The 27,732-nt window shown below is 34.7% G+C and overlaps 1 protein-coding gene across 1 annotated transcript in view; it reads right to left on the reverse strand.

The window, feature by feature from the left end:
* Positions 1 to 1,881: 1,881 nt before the first annotated feature.
* Rpi (Ribose-5-phosphate isomerase) overlaps positions 1,882 to 27,732 on the reverse strand; it is a 118,115-nt gene continuing 92,264 nt past the window's right edge. The window contains exons 7-8 of the mRNA XM_090394462.1: positions 21,509 to 21,608; positions 1,882 to 2,318 (exon numbers count right to left, since the gene is read on the reverse strand). Coding sequence (XP_090250588.1) covers positions 2,230 to 2,318; positions 21,509 to 21,608 — 189 coding nt within the window. The 3' untranslated portion in view covers positions 1,882 to 2,229. The remainder of the gene's footprint in view (positions 2,319 to 21,508; positions 21,609 to 27,732) is intronic.

A 27,732-nucleotide genomic window follows, 5' to 3' on the forward strand; every position in this document is an offset into this window, starting at 1 on the left:
TTTTTTTGCCATATAAGCTTCATAAGTTCATAAACTTGAGTTGTTGAAGGTATTCGTCTAATTTTTAGAAGTTCTGCTGCAATTTTATTTTCATCAACTGCCTCTCAACATCCTCAACTTCAGTCAGAGATGGTACCTCAATTATGGGTTTTCAATATTTCCTTTTAATCCCTATGTCTTACGTATAAAGTTTCCATCTGGTGGCGATTTGTTTAGTAGTCTCTCAAAATAGTCTGAATTCCTCGATAATTTCTTTGTCTCAGGTAATTAAATCATCATGATTGTCTATAATATTATTAGTTAATATTACTTTACTCCTTGGGTAATTAATATCAGAGTTGAGTTTTGATACTGATTACCTTCACATTTACAAGTGAAAACCTGCAACTGGTGAAAAAACCTAACCTTAAATGAACAAACTCAACATCAAAAAATATCCTGCAGAATGTTCCATAAAGAATGGAGCAGACCACCTTACTTTCTGGCGTCAGCAACATTCTCAAAGAGAAGCCAAAGCATATAGTACATACCAACTTGCAAGATCTCCAATGAGTGGAAGGAGAGCAAGATAAGTATAAAATCTTGTCAAAAGCATTTGACAAGATTTTATACTGAAGAGTAATATTTGCAAATAAACTTGTGACATGGATTAGTAGTTGGCTGAAAGGTGTGATGTATGGTGAGTTGAGTTTATGAGGAGGAGGATAACCAGTGGTATACCAGTTATGTACTTGTGCCATTGTTTAATATGAATATTAATGATACTGAGGAGGGTCTTGAGTGCAATATTCAGTTATTTGCAAATGATGCTAAGTTAGTAAGGAATGCAGCTGATACAGAACTCCTTCAGGCTGATTTGAACAGATTGATATGGGTAAATGACAATGAATATTAGTTCAAGTATAAGGATAGGAATTTTGAATAGAGAATATTAGAGGCAGAGTATTATATTAATGGAAATTTGCTGGAAGTCAGTGGAGCTAGATTTGGGTGTTATTGTGGACACACTGCTAAGGTGGTTAAATCATCGTATCGGATAACAGTGCTTTAAAGAGAACATTAAACGTGCAGGAATAAGGAAATTACTCTCCCACTTTACAAGGTCTTCATAAGACCACAATTGAAGTAAGGCCACCATGGTTCCAAGGAAATGAGAAGCTAGCCAAAAAGATTCAACAGCAAGTAACCAAGATGATAATTAGCTTATGGAATTATATATATAATAAAATGAAGGAATATGGTCTTCAAAGTTTGAGGAATAGACAAAGGAGAAGAGATATGATAAAACATACAAGTCAGTAAGGGAATCTTACAGGTGAAATTGAGCACCATATGGAAGGAGGAAGATCTCTGGTTAATACCTAGAAGCTGGTTAGGGATGCTGCTTAGTGGCATGTGATGCGTGTCAAAAGAGCTATCATTAGATGCTGTGTGTCTTTAGTAAATGTGTTCAAGGGGAGAAAGAGAGATAATAGGTATTTAATTATGAGTGTCTAAATAGGCCCACCCTTAATGAGTCCATAGATTCCTTGGAAGGATATTCTTACATACAGACACTGGTGAAATTCAGCACCATATGGAAGGGGGGGGGGGGAGATGCAGAACTCTGGATAATACCTGGAAGCTGGTTAGGGATGCTGCTTGGTGGCATGTGGTGTGTGTGAAAAGAGCTATCATTAGATGCTGTGTCTTTAGTAAATGTTTTCAAGGAGGGGGGGAAGAGAGAGAGAGAGAGAGAGATAATAGGTATTTAATTATGAGTGTCTAAATAGGCCATCCTTAATGAGTCCATAGATTCCTTGGAGGGATATTCATAATAACTCCATGAACACATTAAAAGCAACAAAAACCTTTTTTTTTTTTATTAATACTAAAATTTTTTCAGTACAAAAATTAAATCTTTATTACAAAACAGTTTCTTAAATTGATGGAATGATGTTTTATATACTACTAGTGTGCAGTAGTACATTATAAAGAAATCAAATTCATAAATTTCCATATAACAAAAAAAAAAAAAAATGCTATGTGAAAGTAATGTATACAATTATTTTAACACTATATAATATAAAATTACAGAAAAATTCATTTTACAGCTCTATGTGCAACTATGTACACTAATCTCTTACTCTCTCTCTTTACATACATATATATCTTTGTGCATATTATATATATATACATGTACACATAATATCTCTGTGCAGCCATACATTATTTCTTTCCACTTAACTTTTATTTCTCTCTTTCTCTCACTGTTCCATCTGGATAACCAAAGTACACTTTTTCTGTCATTCCAACAAATAAGCCAGTATCCACTACACCTAAAAAAAAAAAAAATGTATTATGTCATTTAAATGTACAAATCAAATTTTTCTTTAAAACTATTTTGTAACAAAAATTATGTATACCGAAACACGCCTTTTGCAGTTCCAGAAAGGAAAATAACATTATTTGATATACTGGAACATCAAAAATATTGGTGTCCCAGACTCAGATACCAAAAAAGCATGTGGCACCCCTAACTGTACTAGTAACTTCAAAATTAAAATCCATTCCACATTACCACTTCTATTCATGTGCTTTAATATTCACCTGGAATCTACCTCATAGCATGGAAACATTATGACAGATAGCTCCCCCCCCCCCAAAAAAGTGGTGAAAGATAGTCATCCCATTGTGCTCACTTCAGTTTCAAAAATAATGCAGTAGGCCATTGAGCCGATTTCTTCACTATTTAAGACTCCTAAAAATTAATCAGCAACTACCAACACGAGTTTCTGCACTTCTGGTCACAAGCCATGGAAATAAAAATTAAAAACACCAAGAAATTATATTTTTAATTTAATCCTATATCCAAGTATAAGCAAACATAGTTTGCATATAAAATATCTTCAAGACTGGACTACTTGTATATAGAAGCTAATGATTTCTACATCAATTGCAATTGCCTTAGTATACCATAATACAAAACAACCCCTCCTCTTGAACTTATATAATCTATGCATTGTGGGAAAGGTCACTACCCAGCCATTACCTTATTTTAATAATAAGGTGATACATCTTTTCCCCAATTGTATATGGGAAATATATGACTTCTACATTACTTTATTCTTCTTTTTTTCTTCTTTTATCTCTTCTGGGTTTGGCTCCTACTGATGAGACCTCAATAAAGATCAAAACTGGTCTGGGTAGTGGCCCTTACCACAATGCAGAGCATTATACATGTCTGAAAGGGAGTGTGCTTTGCATTATGAGATACTACGGCAATTGATGCAAAGTCATTAGCTTCTGTATAAAAGTAGTTCAGTTGTGAAGATACTTCACCCACAAAGTATATTTGCTTGCACTTGGATAAAGGCTTACATTAAGAATGTGCTTTCTTGGCATCTTTAATTTATAGTCTAACCAAGTGAATAAAAACTTTCAATAAGCCATGGAAAAGTGTGAAACTCATGTCATCACAACTTTGGATAATTTCAAGATATTTGAATGAGCAGAGACATTTACTAAACTACCATCTTATGATATGTCTTCCATTGTTTGCAAGTGAGTTATCAGTTTTCCTTCTGGTTATTTGCTGTGTTGCTGTCATGATGGATGGTTTCTTCTCTGCAATTTTCTGAATACTGGTAGTGTTCAGCACTAATCTCTTTGCCATTCTCCAATAAGGTGAGGATGACCTAGTAAACTCCAAAGCTACTAAAATACAGCCTCATCTTATTTCTCACAAGAAATTTTTTTTTTCAATTCACTCTGATAATACTCAATCTTCAAGCAAAAGACCAGATTTCTTTCCTTGAGCTAACTTACATTGAGGATGTTCCAAAAATGCATTACATCCAAAACTCCTACTTAATCCCAAAACTGTATCCTTTCTCATAAATATTCCATTTCTGCCTAATGCCTTTCATGGATGATGTTCTGATAGAGATACTTGGAAATGCAAAACTTTCCATAAGAGCAGCTACTAGTCAATATTGATGTATAGTTCAGCTTCAAACCTGCTTATCCTTTTATTTCATTTCATCCACCTATATCTTTAGAAACAGCATTCAAAAAATAGAAAACTTATCCTCAAGACCTACAACCTATAGATCAGGGGTCGCCAAATTTATTTTCCTGTCAACCCCTTCAAGAGTTTCTTGACTTTTTATCGACCCCCTCTATTTTACTATTACGTAATTATAATAGGACAAGCAAAAAAAGACGCTTATGTCAGTTTTTAGATGGCTTATTTTATAGCTACAGTGTTTATTGTATGTATAATATAGTATATATTATTATATTACTATTACTACTACCATCACTAGTAATATCACTGGTATTACTACCAGCACTGCTCAACTCATCAACATAGAGAAGTTTAGTTCGTGAATGAATAACGATTGAATTATAATATGTGTGTTGATGAATTTTAGAACATTAACGCTCACTTGTATGTCGATGCGCAAAAATGAGACTGGGATTGAATACTTGTAAGTATCAGTAAATAAGAACCACGCACGTGTTGCAATCTCACTCCCACTGCGCCAACCAGCAGGAACCACCAACATCCGTTTATTGATAAATACGTCATTTTGATTGGCCTCAGTAACTATTTTCATGATCTTACTCCATCTCACAGGTCCTATTCATGGACCTGTAAGATAGAGGTACTGATCCCACAATTCATTCTTAATTGCACTGTCATTACCTCCATGTCTTTTGTCATGGAGGTAATCCAAGTTAACCGAATTAAATATTACCTATACAATTATTATTATTATTTCGGGCTACTCCAGGGAGTCCTTAGACTCATCGAGGGAGGCCCTAAACTCCATGTCCACACAACTATTTGACATTCTCACAGTATCTATCATACCTTGCCTTGAACTCGCTCAATGTCACATAGCACCCACAACAGACTCTGGCAGCTTATTCCACTCATTTACCAATCCAATAGTAAAGAACCCAGCTCTAACACCCCTGCTAACCACACTCTTGCCCAGCTTCCATAGGTGTCCCCTAGTTCTTCCACCACCAGTCCTGATCTCAAAAATATCCTCTGAATTAATCTTATAGAATCCTTTTAGCAATTTGAATGTCTCAATCATATCTCCCCTTTTCCGCCTATCAACTAGTTTCTGCAACCCACAAATCTTCAACCTATTCTCATATGGTTCATTCCATAGACCTGCTATCATCTTAGTCACTCGCCTCTGGATTCTTTCCACCTCCTTCCCATCAAGAAGGAACTGAGGTGACCAAATCTGGGCACAGCAGTCGAGATGAGGTCTTATCAGGGCTCGGTACAGAGGTACAATAACTTGCTTGTCTCTGCTCATCAAGGTATTTTTCAACAACCAAGTGAGTTGATGAGCTGTTTTAGCTACTTTTGCAATGTGCCCCCTAAACTTCATCTCCCTATCCACCAACACTCCCAAGTCCCTGGCCTCGTCAATCTCTTGGAGTACAGTTCCACCAATGTGGTATACTGCTGCTAATCTTTTCACCCCAAAATGCATAACCTTACATTTTGTCACATTAAATTGACATCCATTCTCCTTAGCCCAGAACTCCAATCTATATAAGTCATCCTGCAAGACTTTGACATCTTCTGCATTCACTATCGCCCTATCCAACTTTGCATCATCAGCGAACAAATGAACTGTTCCACTTAGATCCTTCCCTATATCATTAATGAACAGATTAAACAGCAGTGGTCCAAGAACAGAACCCTGCGGCACACCACTGGTCACAGGCCGTCTTTTGGACTCCACTCCTGAATAAACTATTCTTTGATATCTCTCTATCAACCACCCACCTATCCATCTCACCAACCCTATATCCATTCCCATATGTTGTAGCTTACGGATTAGAATTCCATGTGGTATCCTGTCAAACGCTTTTGCCAGGTCCAGCAGTATCACCGTAAACCCATTTCCCTTATCCAGTTCTGCTGTCACCTTGTTATAAAACTTGAGCAAGTTACTGAGGCATGATATACCCTTCACAAAGCCATGCTGTCTCCTGTACAGTATCTCATTTTCATCAATCCATTCCTGTATTTTTCCCTTGACTACTTTCTCCAAGACCTTGACAATGACTCCTGATATGCTGATCGGTTGGTAATTTGCCGCCATAGTCTTCGATCCTCCTTTATGCAGTGAAACTATTTTCCCCTCTTTCCACGCCTTCGGGACTAAACCAGACCCGAGACTCAGATTAAACAACATGGTCAAGAGCACTGATAATTCCTTAGCCGCTTCACGCAAGACACATGCTGGTATACCATCCAATCCCACAGATGTATTCACATTAAGGTTCTGTAATAGACTATTCACCTCCACTTCATTTATCACAATTCCCATATAAACTAATGGTTCCTTCATTTTTTCAATGTCACCACCTGGATGATATACTTTTGCAAAGTGCGCGCTCAGTAACTCCACTATATCGACTGGTTCAATGACCTCCTTACCATAGTCATTCCTTAAAATCATTTTGCCATGTACAGATTTTTTTTTGCTTGCAGCATATTGAAAGAACTGTTTGGGATTCTCTTTTGCTTGCATAGCTAGTTTCCTTTCATAATCGGCTTTTGCTGTTTTTACCACACTCGTTACCCTTCTGGCCTGCACTTTATACTGTTTGTGTGCCTGCAGGTTACCCCTTTCTTTAAATTCCCTCCACAGTTGTTTCTTTTTTTGCAGCTCAAGCTTAATGGTGTTATTCATCCATTTAACCCCTACTTGTTTTACTATTCGGACCTTAGGTATACAATCAGCCATAACCTCCTGTAAATGCTCCTTGACCACTTCCCATGCACTATCGACGTCCAGCCCTTGCAGTTGTACATGCCATGGCACTGATCCAAGCAATCTCCTAAGCTTGTCAACTTGCCAGCATGGTAATTCCACATATACCCTGTCTTAGTCAAAAATTTCATAACTTTAGCCACCTCCCAAGACCTTATGATCACTCTCACCAATAGGTGGCAATATGGTCATATTCATTACAGTCAAATTGTGAGATGCTATTACCAAGTCAAGCACTCTCACACCCCTAGTATTTTCAATTACATGCTGTCTTGTCAACTTGCCAGCATGGTAATTCCACATATACCCTGTCTTAGTCAAAAATTTCATACCTTTAGCCACCTCCCAAGACCTTATGATCACTCTCACCAATAGGTGGCAATATGGTCATATTCATTACAGTCAAATTGTGAGATGCTATTACCAGGTCAAGCACTCTCACACCCCTAGTATTTTCAATTACATGCTGTCTCAGATAGTTATCCCTTAATAATTGAATAAAATTCATTTCCTTCCTCACATGTGTCCTCTCCTCCTTCCAATCAATGTTACCATAGTTGAAATCCCCCATAATAATTACCCTTCTCCCACTCATTTCATCAATTTGAGTATGCATACTATCTCCACCATCTATTCCATCACCTGGTCTATAGCAGCACCCAACTGTATATTTTATTCTGCCAGTCTCAATCTCACACCAAATACCCTCAAATGAGTTCCTTTCACTATCCTGCAATACAACTTCAATTCTCCTTGGCTGCAGTTCATCAGCTGTCATCAATAATACCCCTCCCCCCATTTTATTCTCTCTGTCCCTCCTAAACACACTATAACCTACACATTCTATCCCACTAACTATATCATCTTCTGTCAGCCATGTTTCACTAATGCCAATAACCTGTGGCCAGGAAGAGCCAATCAAGATCAAAAATTCTTCCTTCTTGTTCCTAATACAATGATGTCTTATATTTTTCTGTCGACCCCCAATAGATCCCTGAGCCCGAATTGACCCCTAACAATGTTATATCGACCCCTGGGGGTCGATATCGACCCCTTTGGCGACCACTGCTCTAGATGTTCAAGAAACATGAACATGTTTTCTTGATCACTTACCTGAACACAAGATGTGAAAAAAGTCTTAACCCATTCTTAAATAATAAACTATATGATAACTACAGTAATTAACTGTAATGAAATGAAAGTACTGATATTTCGTACTGAAAATAACAGTACATCATCTGTGTGCAGAAACAAGCAATCAAAGGAACTGGATTACAAAGCACATACTGCAGTCAGTGGTTTACCGAAAGTTAATTAGTTAAAGTTAAAATCATTAAGGTTAATTACTGTGGTTATCATGTATTTATAATCATGCCATAGGTACCTTTAAAGATTAATCCATTCTTGTATGTAAGGTCAAATATATAAAATAAACAACATCGAGAGGCCAAAACATAATACATAAGCCTATACTGGTGAATTCCAATGAAGCTGCAGCTGGAAATTCTTCTCACAGTAACCATGTTGCGAGAAGGCAGGATCAACAACTGACAACTTTACCTTCTTGTGGTATGGTCCTTTTCTCCAAAAAGGATTCTGATAAAAAAAATAAATAAATAAAAATTCTCAAAGGAATATCTTCCTAGTTTGAGAAATGTCATCCAAACCTACTAGCTGATTGATGAGCCAGGATTAATATCAGTGTGAATAAGATACTTTTCAAGAGGAAAAACTGAACATACTGTGGAAATCCAGAGTTTTCTGTGTTCAAGGTTACAGCAGTAAAATAGGCCTGCTGCGTGATAATACAAAAGACTTTATCTGAAAGTAATGCATCAAGAGCCTTTACAATTAGCTAACACATAATTAGGTTGCCATCTACTTTGTCAGTGTTTACAGGGTTCCAGCTTGTATTCCCCCCCTCCTCTTTTCTATACACCTCACCTCATAGGGCATCAAAGGCCTGCCAAAGAATTACTTGTCTATTCCCTGAAGGATAATGGTCACGTACAGTATTAAAGTAGTCACATAGGCCAATCAGCAAAGATGAACTGAATCAGGAGAGTTCCTAATGTAAGATTTATTGTTTAATTAGACTCTTCTCCAACACCAATCATGCAAAGAAATGTAAACAATTATGGTATCACTGCAGTTAGAAACCAACTTCTCTCAAAAGACAACAAAAAAGCAAAATCACAAAACCCTTCACAGCCATTTCATCACCACTTAACAGACATTCAGAACTAACTTCCACTTTTTGACCAACCTCAAATTGCATGTCAAAATAACAACTATATATCACAAACGTATACACTGTGTGTGTGTGTGTGTGTGATTTTCTTTGTTATAAAGGTGACACTTATGCATTTTGTGCAATGTGATATGCCAAAACTGAGAATCAGTTAACTTTCTTTGGCTGAAAGCTCCTTTCTTTATCATTTATCAGTCTTCAGTACTCTGTAAATTCTGAAAATCTTTACCCGTTCTGATTTTTTATGATATCACTGTGGTTAATTCACAGTGATACTATAAGAAATTCTGCAGCCCAACTATACAAAGAGTGAAATCTTCTACCTAGATAGCACTGCTGGCTTCCCTTTTCCAATTTCACTGACAAAAATGGAAGAGATGCTCAAGTATTTACTGTCTGTTACCAACAGAACAGTTGGTAATCCCTCCCCACTTTACCAACATTGTCAGTCTTTCTTAACCAGTTTTCTCAAGTATATCACAGAGCACAAGTGGACCAACCTCTAAAACTTCTTTTTCTTCATGATCAGACTACTGTTTCCACTCTCCTAATCCAAAGATTTCCTTAATAAGCCAGAGAAGTTATATGGGATAAAATGAATACCCACTCCACTAAAAACCCCTAGCTACTATCTAAAACAATCTAAAACTACTCAAATCTTAGTATTCCAAGTGTGAAAAAGCGAAAATTGCAGAAGAATTTTCCTACTAAGGATTTGAAGTAAGATTTATACAATGATTATACACACATTCATACATGCTTAGGAAGAGACTAAGAAATTCGGAAGAAGAAAAACTTACAAAAACTGGGTTTAGGACAAACAGGGATTGCCAAGATCAGATTTTTACTTTAAGATAAATAGTCAAGAAGGTATAAGAATATAAAAAAGATCTATATCTATGTTTCAGAGATCAGGAAATGCATACTAATAAGGTGTGAAAAGAAAAGCTGTTCAAAATGCTACAACAGTATGGTGCAAATGGGACATCAAATAAAGCAATAAATAGCCTATACTTTGTAATTTGTAATAGCTTATAACAGCTAAGTCAGTTGTTAGAACTGAAAGAAGATACAGGAAGATAATTCAAAGTAAAATCAGGTGTAATACAATGGTAGATGCTAACTTCATTGTTATTTATTATCTATATGTGGCTTGACAAATTATGTAATACCTTACTCGCCACACAAAAAAAAATGCACTTACACGAGAGCGATGCCCCCATCATTTTTAATTACATATAAATGTAAAGAAAACAATAAGAAACACAATAAAAACAACATTCATTTCTTTCTTGTTATTATTATTATTATTTTTTTTTGAAAATATAATTTATTACCTTAATTTTTGTGACTAGAATGGCCCTTTATATGATGCATATTTCCAGAAAAATACCACTTATCAACTGCACATTATGGTCCAAACAATTCAATTGATGGATATTAATCATAAGATTCTCTAATCCGGAACTTTGACATGTAGCTCTATATTTAGATTTTATTATACTCATTAAACTAAAATTCCGCTCACAGGATGCTGTGGAGGTAGACTGCTGTTATTGATATTAATTTGAAGAAAAATGGAAAACGCTCCTTGTGATACTTGATTTAAGATCATCAAGCTTCAGATGCTTGCATAATACCTTAACTTCGTATCATTCATATAAAATTGCTTCTGTAACATGTGTAAGTGAATTGACAGGAAATATTAAATGTTATTTAATAATATATGAAAATGACTAATGAGCATCCCGATTTCAGATGCCACCACAATTTCTTAAGTCAATGCCTGATGGCCAAGAAACAGCATTAAATATAGAGAAGGCAGCAGAGTTGAGTTTTTTCACTTGGTTATACTATAAATTAAAGATGCCAAGAAATTACATTCTTGGTTTAATCCTTTATACAAGTGTAAGCAAACAAAGTTTGAGCATGAAGTAACTTCATGAGTGGGTAGTGACCCTTCACACAATGCATAGCCATAAAGATATTATACAATGGATGTTATGAATATTCCAGATAGATAAATGGGCATACAGGGGGACATTATGGGATACTAAGGCAAGTGATGTGAAGTCATTAGCTCTATTTCAGTGTGTTTCTCAACATGGGGCATACAGGGGGACAATTAGAAAATGGACATGTACATATTTATATTATACTTTTTCAGAACTTGGCTGACTATTATGCTAGAGGGGGAGCATCAAAATCTTTGAGACATTGAGGTGGGGCATCAAGATCTTTAAGACGTTGAGATGGGGCATGATCCAAAAAACATTGAGAATAATTAACAAAGTAATTTTGTTAAATATTGTAAAAAGAAAATGTTTTTTCAAATAAGATTTATTGAAATAAATGTGATTGCAGCAATGCTCCCAACTCTCACTTCCTTCAAAACTCTAAATATGTTATTTAAATGTTGTCTCTTGGGGATAGCTGGAAGGCAAAGGAAAAGTTATCAGTACATCAAGATATTCCAGTATCCATTCCTTTAGCTAGTCTCAAGGTGAGGATTACACCAGTCAACCCAATTTTAAATAGTGCTGATGTGGATTATTTGCAAGCTTTTATCAATGATCTGCATTTCCCACCCCAACACCACCTGGCCTTCCTTTGGTGCCTTGTGTGGGAAACTTGCATGAAAATAGATCCGGTCCTACAAAAAAAAAGAAAATATAATAAAAAGCAACAGCAGGCTTCCAAATCAACCGATTCTATTTTGTGTGGTTTTAACATCGCAGAGATTGAATCTACTGCCTTAAATATAGAATTGAGTGTGCTGACAGCTACTAAGAAGAGCAACCAGTTTGGTCAAGAAAGAGTTTTGCATGGTAGCACGCTTACTGGGACAACATCAGGTGTTTTGGAGGATTTTACTGTACTCGCACAAAGGTCAATTAATGAAATAAGTGATGAATCTGTTTTTACCTCCATTCCCAGTACTCAAGAATATGGTATTTAAAAACAATGTAAAATATTCTGTCTCTTTGATGTATTCCTGTAGCTTAAAGAAAAATGTGGTTTGATATTAAGGAAGATATTTATATGTGTGAGAAACGTAAAGTTATTGAAGAGATGATACATGAAAGTGTAAGGCAGAATATTCTTGAAAGTGAGAATGATTCCAGGGTGAGTAAAGAAGTGAAGAAAAGTGTGGAATGGAGATTTTAAAGAAAATGGAGATGCTCCAGAGCTAGTTGCAGACAGTGCAGAGTGAGATAAAGTTTTGGATGTAGGAAGTATAGGAACTAGAAAGGAAATAAAGAATTTCCCTTCTAGTTCCTACACTATAATGCTAGGTGATTCAATGATTCACAGTGTGCATAGCAAAGATATGATAAAAGAATGTTTGTCAGAGGGGTATTAGATTGTGTAACTCAAGCTATAATGAGGCGTGAGAATGTAGATGAAATGATTGTGATGGTTGGGACAAATGATTTGAGAAGCAGGATAAATTGTGTGGCAAGGGATTTGAGGGAGAGATGATGGAGGCTGCTAGATCAAAGAGTGCTATGATAATGAGTGTGCTGCCTAGATACGATAGTGGAGAATTGAGGAAAAGGGCATTGATAATGAATGAAATATAGCTAGAATGTATAGGAAGAGAGGGTTTGATTATGTGGACATATGGGATGAGTCTGATGAGAGAAACAAATTATATATCAATGATGGCTGCATTTAAATAAGTATGGGAGTAAATATTTACAAAAGTTCTTGTTCAATGAGAATGTGCAAGTATCAGTTCAGGGAAACAAGAATTACTAGGATGGATGGAAATGAGGAAAATTTGATAGGAAGCAATGAAAGATCAAGAGTAAAATCAAAACATACCCTCCTCTGCTTATACACCAATGCCAGAAATACAGGGAATAAGAGAGAAGAATTTATAGCCTTATTTCTTACAGAAAGACCTCAAATAATAGGAATAACAGAAACATGGTTGAGTGACAATAATATCTTGACTGGAATTAAAGATGATGGATATAGTATTTTCCAAGAAGACAGAAATAATAAAAAAGGAAGGGGGGGGGGAGTGGACAATAATGGCAAATGAGTTGTGTCCATTTAAATTTGAGGAATAATGAGGGGAGTAATAGTGAGTAGTTTTGAAAGTGTTGGTGTGAAATAAGTGTTTGGGGTTTGTTACAGACCTAAAAATAATGAAATATTCAGGCAGATTAGTTTAATTGGGAAAAAAAAAAGGGGGAGAGGATCTTAACTTTCCAAATATAAACTGGAAGAAAGAAACAGTACATGGAAAAAAGGAAAGAGAATTTGAGTTTTTAAGGGATCACTATCCTATACAATCATTGATGGAGTGAACTTGTGAGCTAAATATATTAGACTTGGCAATACCATCGGATGATGTAACTGTAGATAACATATCAACTTTACCATCAGTTGGAGACGGTGATCATATAGTCTTGGTACAAGAGGTGTCAAGGCATACAGTGGTATCCATAATAAGAGGTACATGTAAAACTATAGGATAGGAGATTATGAAAGCCTCCGAAAACATGGAAAAAGGAACTTGAAGGAGAGCAAATCAATATGGCATGGGCGATAGATAAGAATTATTTGATGGTGGCAATAACAGACTGTGTGCCTAAATCATAAAGGGTTAATAGAATAGGTGTTAAATGGATGAATAGGGAAATTAAGCAAAAATTACAGAAGAGAAGATTACAGAGAAAATATAAGCTTGGAAGAAGTGAACGTTTTGAAGTTACACAAAATCTATAAAGTGCAAGCTAGAAGAGTGGAATGTATAATAAGTATAAGGTTAGAGTATGAGAGGACACCTTGGATTCTTCAAGTTAGGAAGAATCCAAGGGACTTTTTACATTATGAGGCTAGCAATGATAACGAGAGGCTAACTGGATCAAATGGTGTAAGAGTGATCAAAAAAGAAGTTATAATGGAACTATTTAGTGATCATTTTGATAAGGTTTTTCATAATGATGAGAATAACATTGCTTAAGAAATGGAAAGTTGAGGTGTCAGTGCATCAACTCACTCCTTGAAAGAGAATGAGGTGGAAGTCTTGGACTTATTAAATCAACTTGATGTGAATAAGGTGATTGGACTGGATGAGATTTCACCATATGTTGTAAAAGAAGGAATTGTGCTTTCCATTGACTTAGTTGTTTAATGCAAATCTTGAGTCTGGAAAGAGGGAAAGATTGTTCCCCTGCAAATGAGGTTTCAAATTACAAACCTGTTTGCATTTCTGGAGTGTTGCATAGGATCTAGGGAGATTCGTTAGGAATAGAATACAAGACTGGGTTGATAAAGAAAAGATTCTGCATAAAGGTCAACATGCGTTTGTTAAAGGGAGTTATTTGTTTCAATTTACTTATGTTTTATAATAAGGTGACTGCAGTTGAGGACACGGGTGATTCAGTATACAGCGATATTCCTAGATTTTGCAAAGGTGTGTGACAGACTAACTATCACATAATAAATTGGTGTATAAGTTACAGTAAATGGGTTTGGATAACTGGTTTGTTGACTGGATAAGAAACTGACTCTCTAATAGATATCAAAGGGTTGTGTATATAGGGAGCTGTTTGTTGTATTACAGGAGAAGGAGAAAGCAAGGGATCTCAGGATATTAGTTGGTAGAGAATTGAAGTTCAAGGGACATATCTCAAAAGTGATAAAAACAGCTCAAAGAAATGCCACTGAGATAAGGATGTGGTCATTCCACTGTACAAGGCTTTGATTAGACCACATCTAGACTACTGTGCATGGATTTGGTCACTTGGATTTCTAAGAGAGAAGCAAGTACTGGAAAAAGTTTAAAGATTGATAACAAAAGCAATATTGGACTTGTGGTGATACTATGATGACAGGTTGAGAGAATGTAATTTGCAGAGTTAAGAAGATAAGCAGAGGAGGGGGGTGATATGATTGAGACATAAATTGTTAATCAGATAGATACCCAGGATATTTTTCCCCAAGTTGAAGGAGGGAAAGGGATAGGGATTAGAGGTCATTCTTATAAGTTGTATAAAGGTATGGTGCATAAGGGTTTAGTATTCTAACATCTCTCTTAAAAGTTTACTTTCCACAACACTAGCTCTGCTAATTCTACTGTCTATATCCATATTTAGCTTGTCATCTTGACTAAACACTGCCAAAATAGCTGAAATGTTTTACTTATGCTATAAGTCCTCTATTCAGGATGCAGTTGACATTTTCAATTCCCATGCCCATTTTCATAGTCTGTATTTTTATTGCTGATTTTCATATACCAAATTTATTACAGCATTTACTGAATTTAATTAGGGACTACCTACTTGTAACTTTATTTAAGAGAATAATATCATCTGCATAAACTAAAGAGATGAGATGTCCCTTTTTTGATATCAGGTTTAATGCCACTTTCATTCATATAGATGATGAATAATAGCAGAGATAACGTGTATCCCTGTCTCACATCTGATTATATATCAAACCATCTTCTTGTATCTCCTTCAATTCTAACTGCTGACTTACAAATTAAATATAGACTGTGTACTGTTGACTACAATGTCTCATTTACACCATATGAGTATAGTATTTTGAACAGCTTTTTTTTTTTCTTCTTAGAACTTTATATGCCTTTTCCAGATCTACAAAACTTAAACATAGATCCATGTTATATTGCCATAATTCACAACTATCTGTCTTAATAGTGAAAATCTGATCTAGACAATTCCAGTTTGGCTTGAACCCAGCTTGTTCTTCTCCAAGTTTCTCTTTCCCAATTTTTCTTAGCCTCTTCTGAAGCATGCTTGCATAAATTTGACTAGGAACAGTCAGTAGGAAAATTCCTCTGCAATTCTCACATTCAGTTTTACTTCCCTTTCTACAGTTGGGCACTCTGAGAGTAGAGTTCTACTCCAATCATCTGGAATTCAACCTTCTGACAATGCCTTCTGAATTAGGTAGTGCAGCCAATGTAAAACTTTTATCCTCCATACTTGAGCAGTTCTGGTCTAATATCATGCCTTCCAGTTGCCTTTTCACATTTCAGATTTTTGATGGTTTTTTTCTACCTCAAAGTATTGATATGTACTCCCGATAGCATTCCTCTTAAATATCTTCTCCAACTGTTTTATCACTTCTTGTTTCAATTATCAGTTTTTCAAAACAAAACAATTATTTCAAACATCTTTATCTTCAGTTTTCATATTACTCTTATCATCTCTGATTCCTTTAAACAATACTCTTTCTTCTATTTCTATGCATTTTAAATAGCCTCCAGAACATTTTGGCATCTTCCTGATATTTATCATCTATATTCTTACCAAGACGTATAGATACTTTTATACACTGCTTTGCTTTCTTACATTTTTCTCTGTATTCTTCTATCTGCCAGGAACTTTTGATATGCTTTCTTCTTTTCCAAGACTGCCTTTCTCACTTCTTGAGTCAAACATGGAATTCTAACTTTTTTGTCCTTGCCTCTGTGAATCAATGTTTTCTTCAAAGTTGCCCACTGAGTCCTCAAGGTGTGATTATTGTTTTCAAAATTCTTCTTTTTTCTTCCAATAATATCTGAATACTTAAGCATACAGTTCATGTCTGAAAGATGCTCAACTTTGAAAACTTTCTTACATACTTTTCTTTTCAATATGATAATCAATTTTATTCAAAACTAAATGGTTCCTATTTCAAATCCCCTATATACCCATGTGCCCTGAACCAGATGATGTCATTTTCCACAATAACACAGTCAATAAGACTTTTCTTATTCCTTGTATCTTCTCTTATGTATATTTGTGTGCATATTTATGTTGGAACATGGTGTTAATGATTGGTCCATGTCCTGAACAGTAATTCAGTAGGTACTACTTATTATTATTAGCATTGTCCTTTTCTCCAAATTTTGCCAATACATTTCTATAAATCTAGTATTCATTTCCTACTCTGAGTAGGAAAGTAGCTGACTTTTCTTGTTTGCATGATGAAAACAGCAGGGCTTTCTTTATCCCAGCAATACTGTAGCTGACATTACTTTCATCTTGCTGTACTATCACTGCCATTTGGTTTAAGTCAATAAAGAATACAATTTAGTTTGGCTAAACCTCAAATTGATAGCTCTTCCTTTCCATTCATTACCCAGGTAGATATCTAATAATAGGGTGCACTACAAGGTGAGTGCTTACCATTAGGTCAGAAGCCATAGTCAGTTCTGCACATTTCTTAAAAGGCTAAATGGAAGTCTCTTCTTTGTTATCTAGCTTTGACCATTAAGCAACCCGATTTTTAAAGCAAGAGATATTAAAACACTTCTTCACTTTATGTAGACAATGTTATATTTCTAAATAAATCAAGTATGCATCTTAAGGGCTCTTACTAAACTAAATAACTAGGGTAACAAATTTGGCATGACGGCACTAAAAAGACAAACTGTGAAAATAAGCAAAAAAGAAACAACATCCTTGATAGACAGAACAAGCAAACTATATCAGCTTTAGAGACAGTTTTTAGGTAAAATGGCATATTAAATATGGAAATAATAGATTAAGCAAAGCTGATATAGTCACAGGCCAACCAAATAAATTTGTGGAATACATGAAAATTTAGCCAAACTACTTAGCAGTATAAGTTGTTCAAACCAACTTATGGATCTCAGTATTGAGTTATTAATAAAATAGTTCATCAAAAATTAGACACCTTAGATCAGCAATTTCTAATAAAAGCTGGTTTCAATGGCAATATCATATTAAAAATGAAGACATAAAAAAGGAATATGAGAATAGAACAAATCTAAAGTGTGTATGGTCAACTTTGACAGAATAAAAAAAGGTTAGATAAACAAGCGTTTGATGACAGGATGGTAAGAAAAAAAAAGATCCAGAGGAAGTCTAAGTGGACAATAGAAATATAAAGTGATAATAATAATAATAGCAACCTGACAAATAAAAAATTAAGTTTATACTGAAAGTCATTGAAAACTAGTAAGACATCAATGGATGATTTCATGACACAAACTTCAACTATAACTAGCATTTTAGTTTTAAATCTATTTGCAAACCTCTTCATTTTTCTTAATTAGAACTGTGATTAGAAAAAAAAAATCTTTAATTAAAATTTTTTACATAAGTAAATATAATTGAGCTATATGACATGTAATTTGAAGCTCCTGTATGTTAGGCGATTTTTTTTAATTAATTGAGTTTTTTTTTAAAGATAACTTGTGTATTTTTTTACTATATTATAGTGGTTTTTACTGATTTTTTTTATCATATTTAGTACACTAATATATTTTAACATATAAATAAATTAAGATGGTTTTTAAAAACGGCACCAAAAACCTGGCAAGACAATACAGCAGCATCAGGATAATGGTAACACAAAATTCAGAAACCTTTACATGACATAAATGAAGAAAATTAAAATATGAAATTTCCAGATTAAAATTAATTATTAGAAAAGTGACCAAGGAGAAAGCAGAGAAACAGTAAAAAAATAAAAGGTGGGAAGGCAAAGAAACTGAAGTTGGAAGTTTTTTCACTTGGTTAGACTATAAATTATATATTTAGTTTAATCCTTTATCCAAGTGTAAGCAAACAAAGTTTGCATCTGAAGTATCTTTAGGACTGGGGCAACATATACAAGACATATATGGAAATATGACTTCTGCATTGCTTCAACTTTGGTATCACCTCTGGGTCTGGCTCCCACCGAAGAGACCTCAATAAAGGTCGGAACCAGTCTGGGTAGTGATCCCTCCCATAATGCATAGCATTATACATGTCCGAAAGAAGATGCCCTTTGCATTATGGGATACTAAGGCAAGTGATGTGAAGTCAGTCCACCTTTGCCATGAGTTGCCCCAGTCCTGAGGATACTTCAGGCACAAACTTTGTTTGCTTACACTTGGATAAAGGATTAAACTAAATATATAATTTAAACTCTGAAGTTATTATATTAATAATAGGTAATTCATTCAGAATGTAAAAAGTACTATGGTACAGTGATTCAATAATTAAATTGCAATAATTGAATAATTAAATGGAATCACTACATTGAGATTCCAAGGAGCTAAAATAAATGTGACAAATGCCATAGAGAAATAGAAAAGTAAGAGATGGCAGTGCCTGTTAAAATTAATGATTTAAATAGCAATCCATACACAGAATGAGAGAGGATATGAAAAGCTTGATAAAAGAAGCAAGAAAGAAAAGTGATAAAACTCACTACTATCATATGTAGTTTATTACCTAGATATGATAGTAATTATTTAAGAAGGAGGCTATGATAGTAAACGATTCAATGCACAGGCTACGTAAAAGAGACAGGTGCTAATTTTTGGATGTGTGGAGTGAGTTTGATGGTAGAAAAGACTTGTATAAAAGGAATGGCCTGTACTTGAATAGATTCAGTATCAAGTGCCTAGAGAAATCATTTATTATTATTATTAAGAGAGACCTCCAGGGAGTCAGAGACTCATTGAGGGAGGCCACATACTACACACACACACCAACTATCATACTTATTCTTGAATTCATTCACACTACTTGCACTCACAACATCCAATGGCAATCCATTTTTCAATCATTTATGGATTGAAAACTAATATAACAAGTCGGGAAACTAGATCTTGAGAGGAATGTTGAAAATGTGTAAGTTCAGATAGGGTTTGTAGACACAATAATGATATGAATATCAATGAACATTGGGAATCTGGTGAGATAATGGATATATCAACAAGTATGTTAAAGAAATGTTCAGTTGAACTGGCTAGGCATTGACATTTGTCTAAATTAAGTCTCAGATCAGGAAAGATCCCACAGGAATGGAAAGACTGTATCTAATCTCATTTATAAAAGTGGGGAAAAGACTAATGTGTAACTATTGACCTCTCAGCATCTCTGGAATGACTAGAAAGTTTTTAGAGAAGTTGATAAGAACTCACATGTAGAAATGGGTTAACAAAAGCTATACTTTGAGGAACAGCATGGGCTTAAAGGGAAGTCATGTCTGGGCAATTTGCCCTTATTTTAAAATAATTTATGGTTGAGCTGAATAAAGGAAATGGCTATGTGTAATACTGCTGGACTTTGTTAAGGCATTTCATACAATACCACATGAAAGACTGGCACATAAGCTGATGAACACAAGATAAGAATTGTATGAAATGCCTTAGCAAAGTCCAGCAGTATCACACATAGAAATTTCCTTTATTCAGCTCAACCATAAATTTATCAATTTAAAATAAGGGCAAATTGCACAGACATGACTTCCCTTTAGTAAGCACATGCTGTTCCTCAAAGTATAGCTTTTGTCAATCCATTTCTACATGAGAGTTCTTATCAACTTCTCTAAAATCTTTTCAGTCATTCCAGAGATGCTGAGAGGTCAATAGTTACACATCAGTCTTTTCTCCACTTTTATAAATGAGATTAGATACAGTCTTTCCATTCCTGTATGCAGGCGGGTTGAAAGACAAATATAAGTGGTATATAGAGATATGAATCTTCCAGATTTAAGGTGACCATGGTGTGCCCAAGGATCAGTCCTTAGACCACTGTTGTTCAATGTATAACATTAATGATATTAAAACGACCTAACAGGAAATGTTCAGTTAGTTGCTGATGACACAAAGATAGGCAGAGCAATCAAAGTGCTACCGATATACTGCATTTACAGGGCAAATTGAACAAGCTGGAAGTGTGGGCAAACAATAATGGCTATCAATTCAATGTTAGTAAGTGCAATGTTACTTTAGTGTGATGAGATATCCAACAACATATTATATTGGTGGGATTATGCTTGGAGAAACAGACAAGGTTAGAGATATTGGAGTTATAGTGGATAGGAAGTTGAAGTTTAAAAGTTAGACGGCAAAAATTGAGAATACAATGCAGAGGATAATCACAATGTTGAAATGACAATTATTTTTAAGGATAGGGAAGTCATTTTTCCTCTTTACAAGGCTTTCACATAACCACATCTGGACTACTGTGCATAGATTCGACTTCCCAGATTCCAAGGGGGATAAAAGAAGCTGTGGAGAGCTGCAAAGAAGAATTACAAAGATTATATGAATTATGGGATGTAGATTGTGAGGACAGATTGAGAGTATGTGGACTGCAAACACTGGTAGTCAGGAGAATCAGAAGAGTATGTGGACTGCAAACACTGGTAGTCAGGAGAATCAGAAGTGATTATATGATAGAAGCCTAAAAACTTTCATTATATAACTGGTGAGGAAGAGGACAAGGGGGAGGCATTAGTAGAGGTTAAGTTTGTGTTTGGTTAAGAAAGGGGTGAGAGAGATTTTTCTCTCACAGATCTGTGAATGAGTGGAACAGTTTGCCTGTTGAAGTAGTGAGTGAATCAAGTGTGAATGATTTTAAGAGAAGGTATGACATCTGGTAAATGATGTTTTGTCTCCCTTGATGAGTTCTTGGCTCCCAGAAGATCTGATGATAATAATACATTCTCTAGAAAATAATGAATACTATACCTGATATCATTTTAATCTCCTGATTAATTTCTTTCCAGTTGGCAGGCTGTGGAAACTTCCAATCAAGAATGAAATTGCCATTGTCTGTTACAACAGGCCCCTTGTTAAAGAAAAAAAAAAAAAATTAAGAGGATTATCCACTTCAAATTAAAAGAATTCAAATGTATAGGAGATAGAGAAGATTATGAAATTAAATTTTTATGTCACTTTAGTGGGAACAAAGCTATGACAGCATTTAGTCTGCCTACTCCTGATTCATACTCAGATGTTTAAATCAAAAGGATAAGATCTATATGACTTAAATCAACAGGGCACGCCAGACAATTATCAAGTCACCCAATCCTTATCAAGTGTGAATTAAACATTTAAGCAAACTGTAATAAGCATTAGGATAAGGCTCTAGTTTTGCTAACTTGATCAAGGACTAGAGTGCACATTATAAAATTCAGAAACAAATATGAAACATACTGTGAATTCATATTTTAACTATTAACTTTAATCACCATATCAAACCACACAAGAATGTTTTAATTCATTACAAATATATATATATATATATATATATATATATATATATATATATATATATATAATGTTAAATATATAATGTTATATATATAATGTATATATAACATTATATATATATATATATATTATGCTTACCACCAGCTTTGTTTGTACTGTCTAATCTTTAAAATTGGGGTGATTAAGGGTCAAAGCTGTATAACTGAGAGGAGACCTCATCTTGAGCAGGATAAAACTGAATTTCATATTGAAATTCAGTAAGAAAGTTTTAAAGCAAATAAACGTTGAGCAGCTCTCAGATATGAACTGTAAAAATACACAAACATTATTAAAGAAAAAATGAAAGAGTCTGAGAACAGGAACCAAACCTTGGACCTTATACAATCACATTCCTACCGGCTGCTCTATTTTGTGATTTATTCTCTTTATTCACTTACTTTAATCTTATTCTTATATCTAGGATTGTTTCCTCTTCGGATACTACATTTCTAAAATTTATTATTTTATATAATGTATACTAATTGAAATTAACACCCAGAATAATCAAAACTTTTTATTTTTTTAAATAGCAACGCTGGAACTATACGTGTTTACTTATTGACAAGTTAAGATCACATTAGAAAAACCAGCTATAGGTTATTTTGCTGAAATATTATTATCAGAAACCTCCAAAGAGTCAAAGACTCACTGAGAAAGCCATACATCAACCACACCAGTCATCACCTTCTCTTAAACTTATAATTCATGCCAGATGTATTTCAACAGAACAAACTGTTCCCATTACTCACTGCTCTTTGAGAGTAAAATCTAGCTCTTTCATCTTTCTTCAATGCCTACAAAGTTAAATCTATCCACATCCTCTCCCCTCCCCTCACAACAAAAACATTTCATCAACTGATATAACATCCTTCAGAAGTTTATAGAATTCTATTATCACACTTTTCTCTTTATGTGTCTTTAATCCACATACAATCTGTCCTCATGATCTACATTCCATAGTGCTGATATCTTTGTAACTCAAGAAAGGGTGCAAAACTGTCTTTTGCACCCTTTCCATGGCTTCTTTATCTCCTTGGAATCCAGAAGACCAAATTTGCATACAGTAATCCAAGTGCAATCACATCAGGGTCTTGTAAAGAAGCAAAATGACTTTTGTATCTTTACATGTCAATGTTCATTTCAACATTATAATTATCTTCTGGACTGTATCTGCAATTTTGGCTATGTGACCCTTGAACTTCAAATTCCTGTCCACCATAACTCCAAAATCTCTCGCCTCATCAATTACATCAAGCATGAACCTGCCAATATATAATATGCCATTGGATATCTCATAATGCCAAAGTACATAACTTTACACTTACTAACATTGAATTCACAGCCAATTATCATTTACATACACTTCCAGCCTATTCAAATCATCCTAAAAGTACTGTGTATCAGTGGCATCCTTGAAGGTCTTGTTAGATCCTTTTCAACATCATTAATGCATAGGATACACACCAGTGGTGATTTTAAATCTGGTCAATTCACACTCCGATCTGTCCAACTATCTGCTTATCCAAGTGAATAGTTTATATTACTTTATCTTCCAATCCCATATCCTCCAGTTTATGCAACAGCCGTTCATGTGGTATCCTATCAAATGCCTTAGCAAAGTCCAACAATATCATGTATTCAATCCTTTTATCCAACTCAGTTGTAACATCATAAATAACAGCAAAATTCACAAACACGACCTGCTTTCAGTAAACCCACTGTTCCTTGCAAAGTACAGTTTATCTTTCAACTAATTTCTATATGTGAGTTCTTGCCAACTTCTCTCAAATCTTCACCATTATTCCAGAGGTACTGATAGGTCGTAGCTAGACAGTTTTTGTACGATGGAACTATCATACATTCTTTCCATTCCTGTAGAATCTTTACTGAGCTGAGACTCAAATTAGACAAGCATTTCAACAGTAATGTAGCCAGTTCAGCATTCAGCAATGTGTGTGTGTCCAATATCCATCTGTCCCTACTGCTGAATTCTTATCCAGGTTATGCAACAGCTCTTGAACCTCTTACAGACCTCTATCTCTTCACCCAATGCAGTGGTAGCCATGATGCATATACAGGTTGACAGATCTTAGCAAAGTGAGTACACATTATATGAACAATCATGTCTGCTTATGTCTGGATTCAGTCAGTTATTATTCCACATTCATTCTTTTATTTGCAGCATAATAATAAAAATTTTTTTGGATTGCTTTTAGTTTGCAAATCAAATTTCTTTTCATACTTCCAGTTAGCTTTCTATACAATACTCATAACTTATGGCTTGTGCTCTGTATATTCCTTCTACATCTTCCTATAGATCTATTCTTTAATAACATATCCATTTTACTTCCACCTCATTTGTTCCTCAAACTCTAGTGATACATTCAGCTACTACATTATTAAGCATCTTTTCAAAGGATATCTGCAGTGCATGAGTAGCTTGGTGCAACCATTTGGTGACACCCAATGCAACATTCAGTGACAGTGATCAAGCAGTACTGATGCGGGAAGTAGTTAAGTATATGGATGATCCAGTTAGGACAGGTTACATTCCGAACTAGAACTATAAAGCCGGAAATTATAACAAACACAGGAGAATAACCTATCCTAATTGGGTCATCCATATACTTAACTTCCCATATCAGTACAACATGATCACTGTCACCAAATGGTGGCAAAATTTTTAACTGAGACCCCTTCTGGAGCTGAGATCAAATCTAACATCTCTCTCTCTCTCTAACCTTGAGTTCCTTCTTTCAAAATGCTGCTCAAAAAGGTGGTCTTGAAACAGCTCAATAATTTCTTCTTCATTCTTATGAGTTTTCTCTACTATCTCATCAATGTTCAGATCATTCATGTCACCCATAATGATTACCTGTTTATTACCAATCAAGGTAATCTGGTGATACGTTGCATTGCCCCCCCCCCCTCCCCAGCAACTGATCTACTAGTTCTGCAGCAACACCATACCACATATTTCATCCTGTTAGCTTCCATTTCACACCAGATAGCATCAAACCATAAATTATTTCTTCTATTACTTACTTTCATGAGTTTCTATCCTAACTAGACTCAAATCACCTGATGTTAGTAGTACTGTGGTAGTTATACATTACTAGTGTTCTCCCTAAAAATATTACATCTTTTACACTCAATTCCAGTTACTACTGATTCTGAGAGCCAGGTTTCACTAATGGCAACAATCTTAAGCCACACACTCAACTCTCTTTGTTTCTGATGCATCTGGCATTTGTGTATAAACATAACAAGTTATGTTCTGACTTTTACATATACTTACATCTGCAGTCTGCTTGGACAACTTTCTCTTTCCCCATATTCTCTCTCACACACTCACTCAAAAAGTCCAAACCCTTAGCAAAACATGCACATATATTATCACCATTCCTCCTGGAATAACCTACTTTCCCTAATTTGCATACCTTAGCTGAATGTAAACACATATTATCATCATTCTTCTGCAATGACCTACTTTTCCTGACATTCTGTATTAGCTCTTACTCAATAAATTTCTTATTATTAAATTACTACTACGATGCTTCTCTGCAGCAATACAAACTTGAAAGTTTTTTTTTTTTTTTTGAATCAGCAGCAGATTAATAAATGAAGCAAATCTAAATAAATATGATGTGTTAATTTTCCCAAGATTTGGAAAACATTAATTCTTAGACCTGTCCAACAGCCAAGGCTTGCATCCATAGAGGATACCCTTTTTAAGATTTCTAATCTACATCTTCCACTGGTTGTGTGTTTTCATCTGTGCTATTACAATTTTTATATTATATTTCAGAAGATGCTTCTGTTGACAGAAACAAAATCTTGAAACTATTAAACCTGTTTAATTATTTCTGTGTGCTGTTTTCAGTCATTAACCTAATTATGAGCTTAAAGCAATACCTAAGCATTAATACACATGCTTGTAAATTATTTCCTTTCCTTTTTTTCTTCCAAATACATGAAAGAATATGCTTCACTAGTGAGAAGTCACACATAATATTTTATCTGTTCTGACAGACAGTTCAGTCAAAATAATTACTTTTGCTAATGTGAATGTCTATTAATTGACTAAAGTAAATTTGTTAGATATTTCTGAAAATGAATGGTGCAACACCTTCCACTCATCAGATGAGCAAGTTAAACAATGACCATTTTTGCACTTTGGAACTATTTATTAAATTAGAAAGTTATTTGATTCAGTAACATCTGTTTACCTTTTGAAGAATGCAACTGTGATATCAGTTGTTAAGTTGTATTTTACAACAACAAAAAGTAAGCTGCATGTAAGGATTCTCAGATTTTATATCTAATAGGCAATTTTTCACCATTTTGTCAGAACTGGCCACGATATCTAAATCCAACTGTTACACAAAAAAAAACCTTGCGGCATACAGGAATTGAGAAATAAAATCATAGTTTTAGTGCATATCCTGTATAAAGTCTGTTATCTATTTGCTTCTTATAATGCCACTATTTTATTTAAAATCGTCCTATTAAGCTCATAAGTCTTAAATAAAATATCCAATACTGTGTGGGATGGCAAAAAATATATTTCAAAATTTTAAACCAGAGTGTAAATATAGCTTCAAAGATAGAGAAACAGAATGCACCAAGGATACAAAACACACTCTTCAGTGTACTTCATATGTCTCAGATATCCTGCTAGAAATTACTTTGCTCTGTGAAGACAGGGCTGTAGCTATCAAAATAGAGTAACAGTGCTAATGTTATATCTACAGAATGTGTCAAATTAATCAAACAAAACAAAACAAAACAAAAATAATATATAATTCACCATTTCATTCATTTTATGAAAAATATTCCAAAATAATACAGATATTATTCTTTACATATTTCTATGCTCTTTTTTTTTTTTTTTTTTTTTTTTTTTTTTTTGTCTTAGAGTAGGAAACTCACTTCTTCACTTTATTTTTTACTACTGTTTTTACCCCCTGCAGTCAAAATTCATTTCTGTACAGTAAAGAATGTCTTGCCACAACTTCATAAGCTCCTATTCTTATTTGAAACTATTATCTCTGGGAGCTTGAATTTTGTATTTTTATTATGTGACACCTCCAACGACTCATCGCAAGAGGACACTGTACTCCATACAATCCCACAATTCAATTACACTTGGTGCCATCCACTGCCACTAACAGTGGAAGGTAGTTGAACTGTGGAATGCATTGCCTGATAGAGTGGTATGATAGACTTTGCATTTTCTAGGGTGGACCTCCCAGTAAATTCTTTTAGTAATTCTCTCTCTCTCTGGGTTCGATTATTTCCGTCCATGACTCAAGGAACTTTAATCTGGTCTCTTTTGTTTAAAGGTGAGTTAGCAGTTATATGGAGGTACAAGGTTTTTCCACCCAAAAACTCAGGTTTTTCATTCCTCAGAACAGGCAAACTGGCTCGAACACACATAAACCTACAGTCATAAAAATACATACTTAATCTCTCACTAGTAATAATAAAATGGAATAAAAATTTCCATCAAGGTATTAAACTTTCTCCTGCTGTGAACTTGATTGAACACTCTCCTTTGTGCCAATGACCAACTAATAATCACAAATTCTGAAGATAACTTACAGAAAGGTATTTTAAATTTAAATGAGATAGCCAAAGATTATGGAATGATAATATAA

Source organism: Typopeltis vanoorti, chromosome 1 (genome assembly GCF_054136105.1).
Source record: "Typopeltis vanoorti isolate ZY-2024b chromosome 1, IOZ_Tvanoo_1.0, whole genome shotgun sequence".
In the NCBI taxonomy this organism is placed as follows: Eukaryota; Metazoa; Arthropoda; class Arachnida; order Uropygi; family Thelyphonidae; genus Typopeltis; species Typopeltis vanoorti.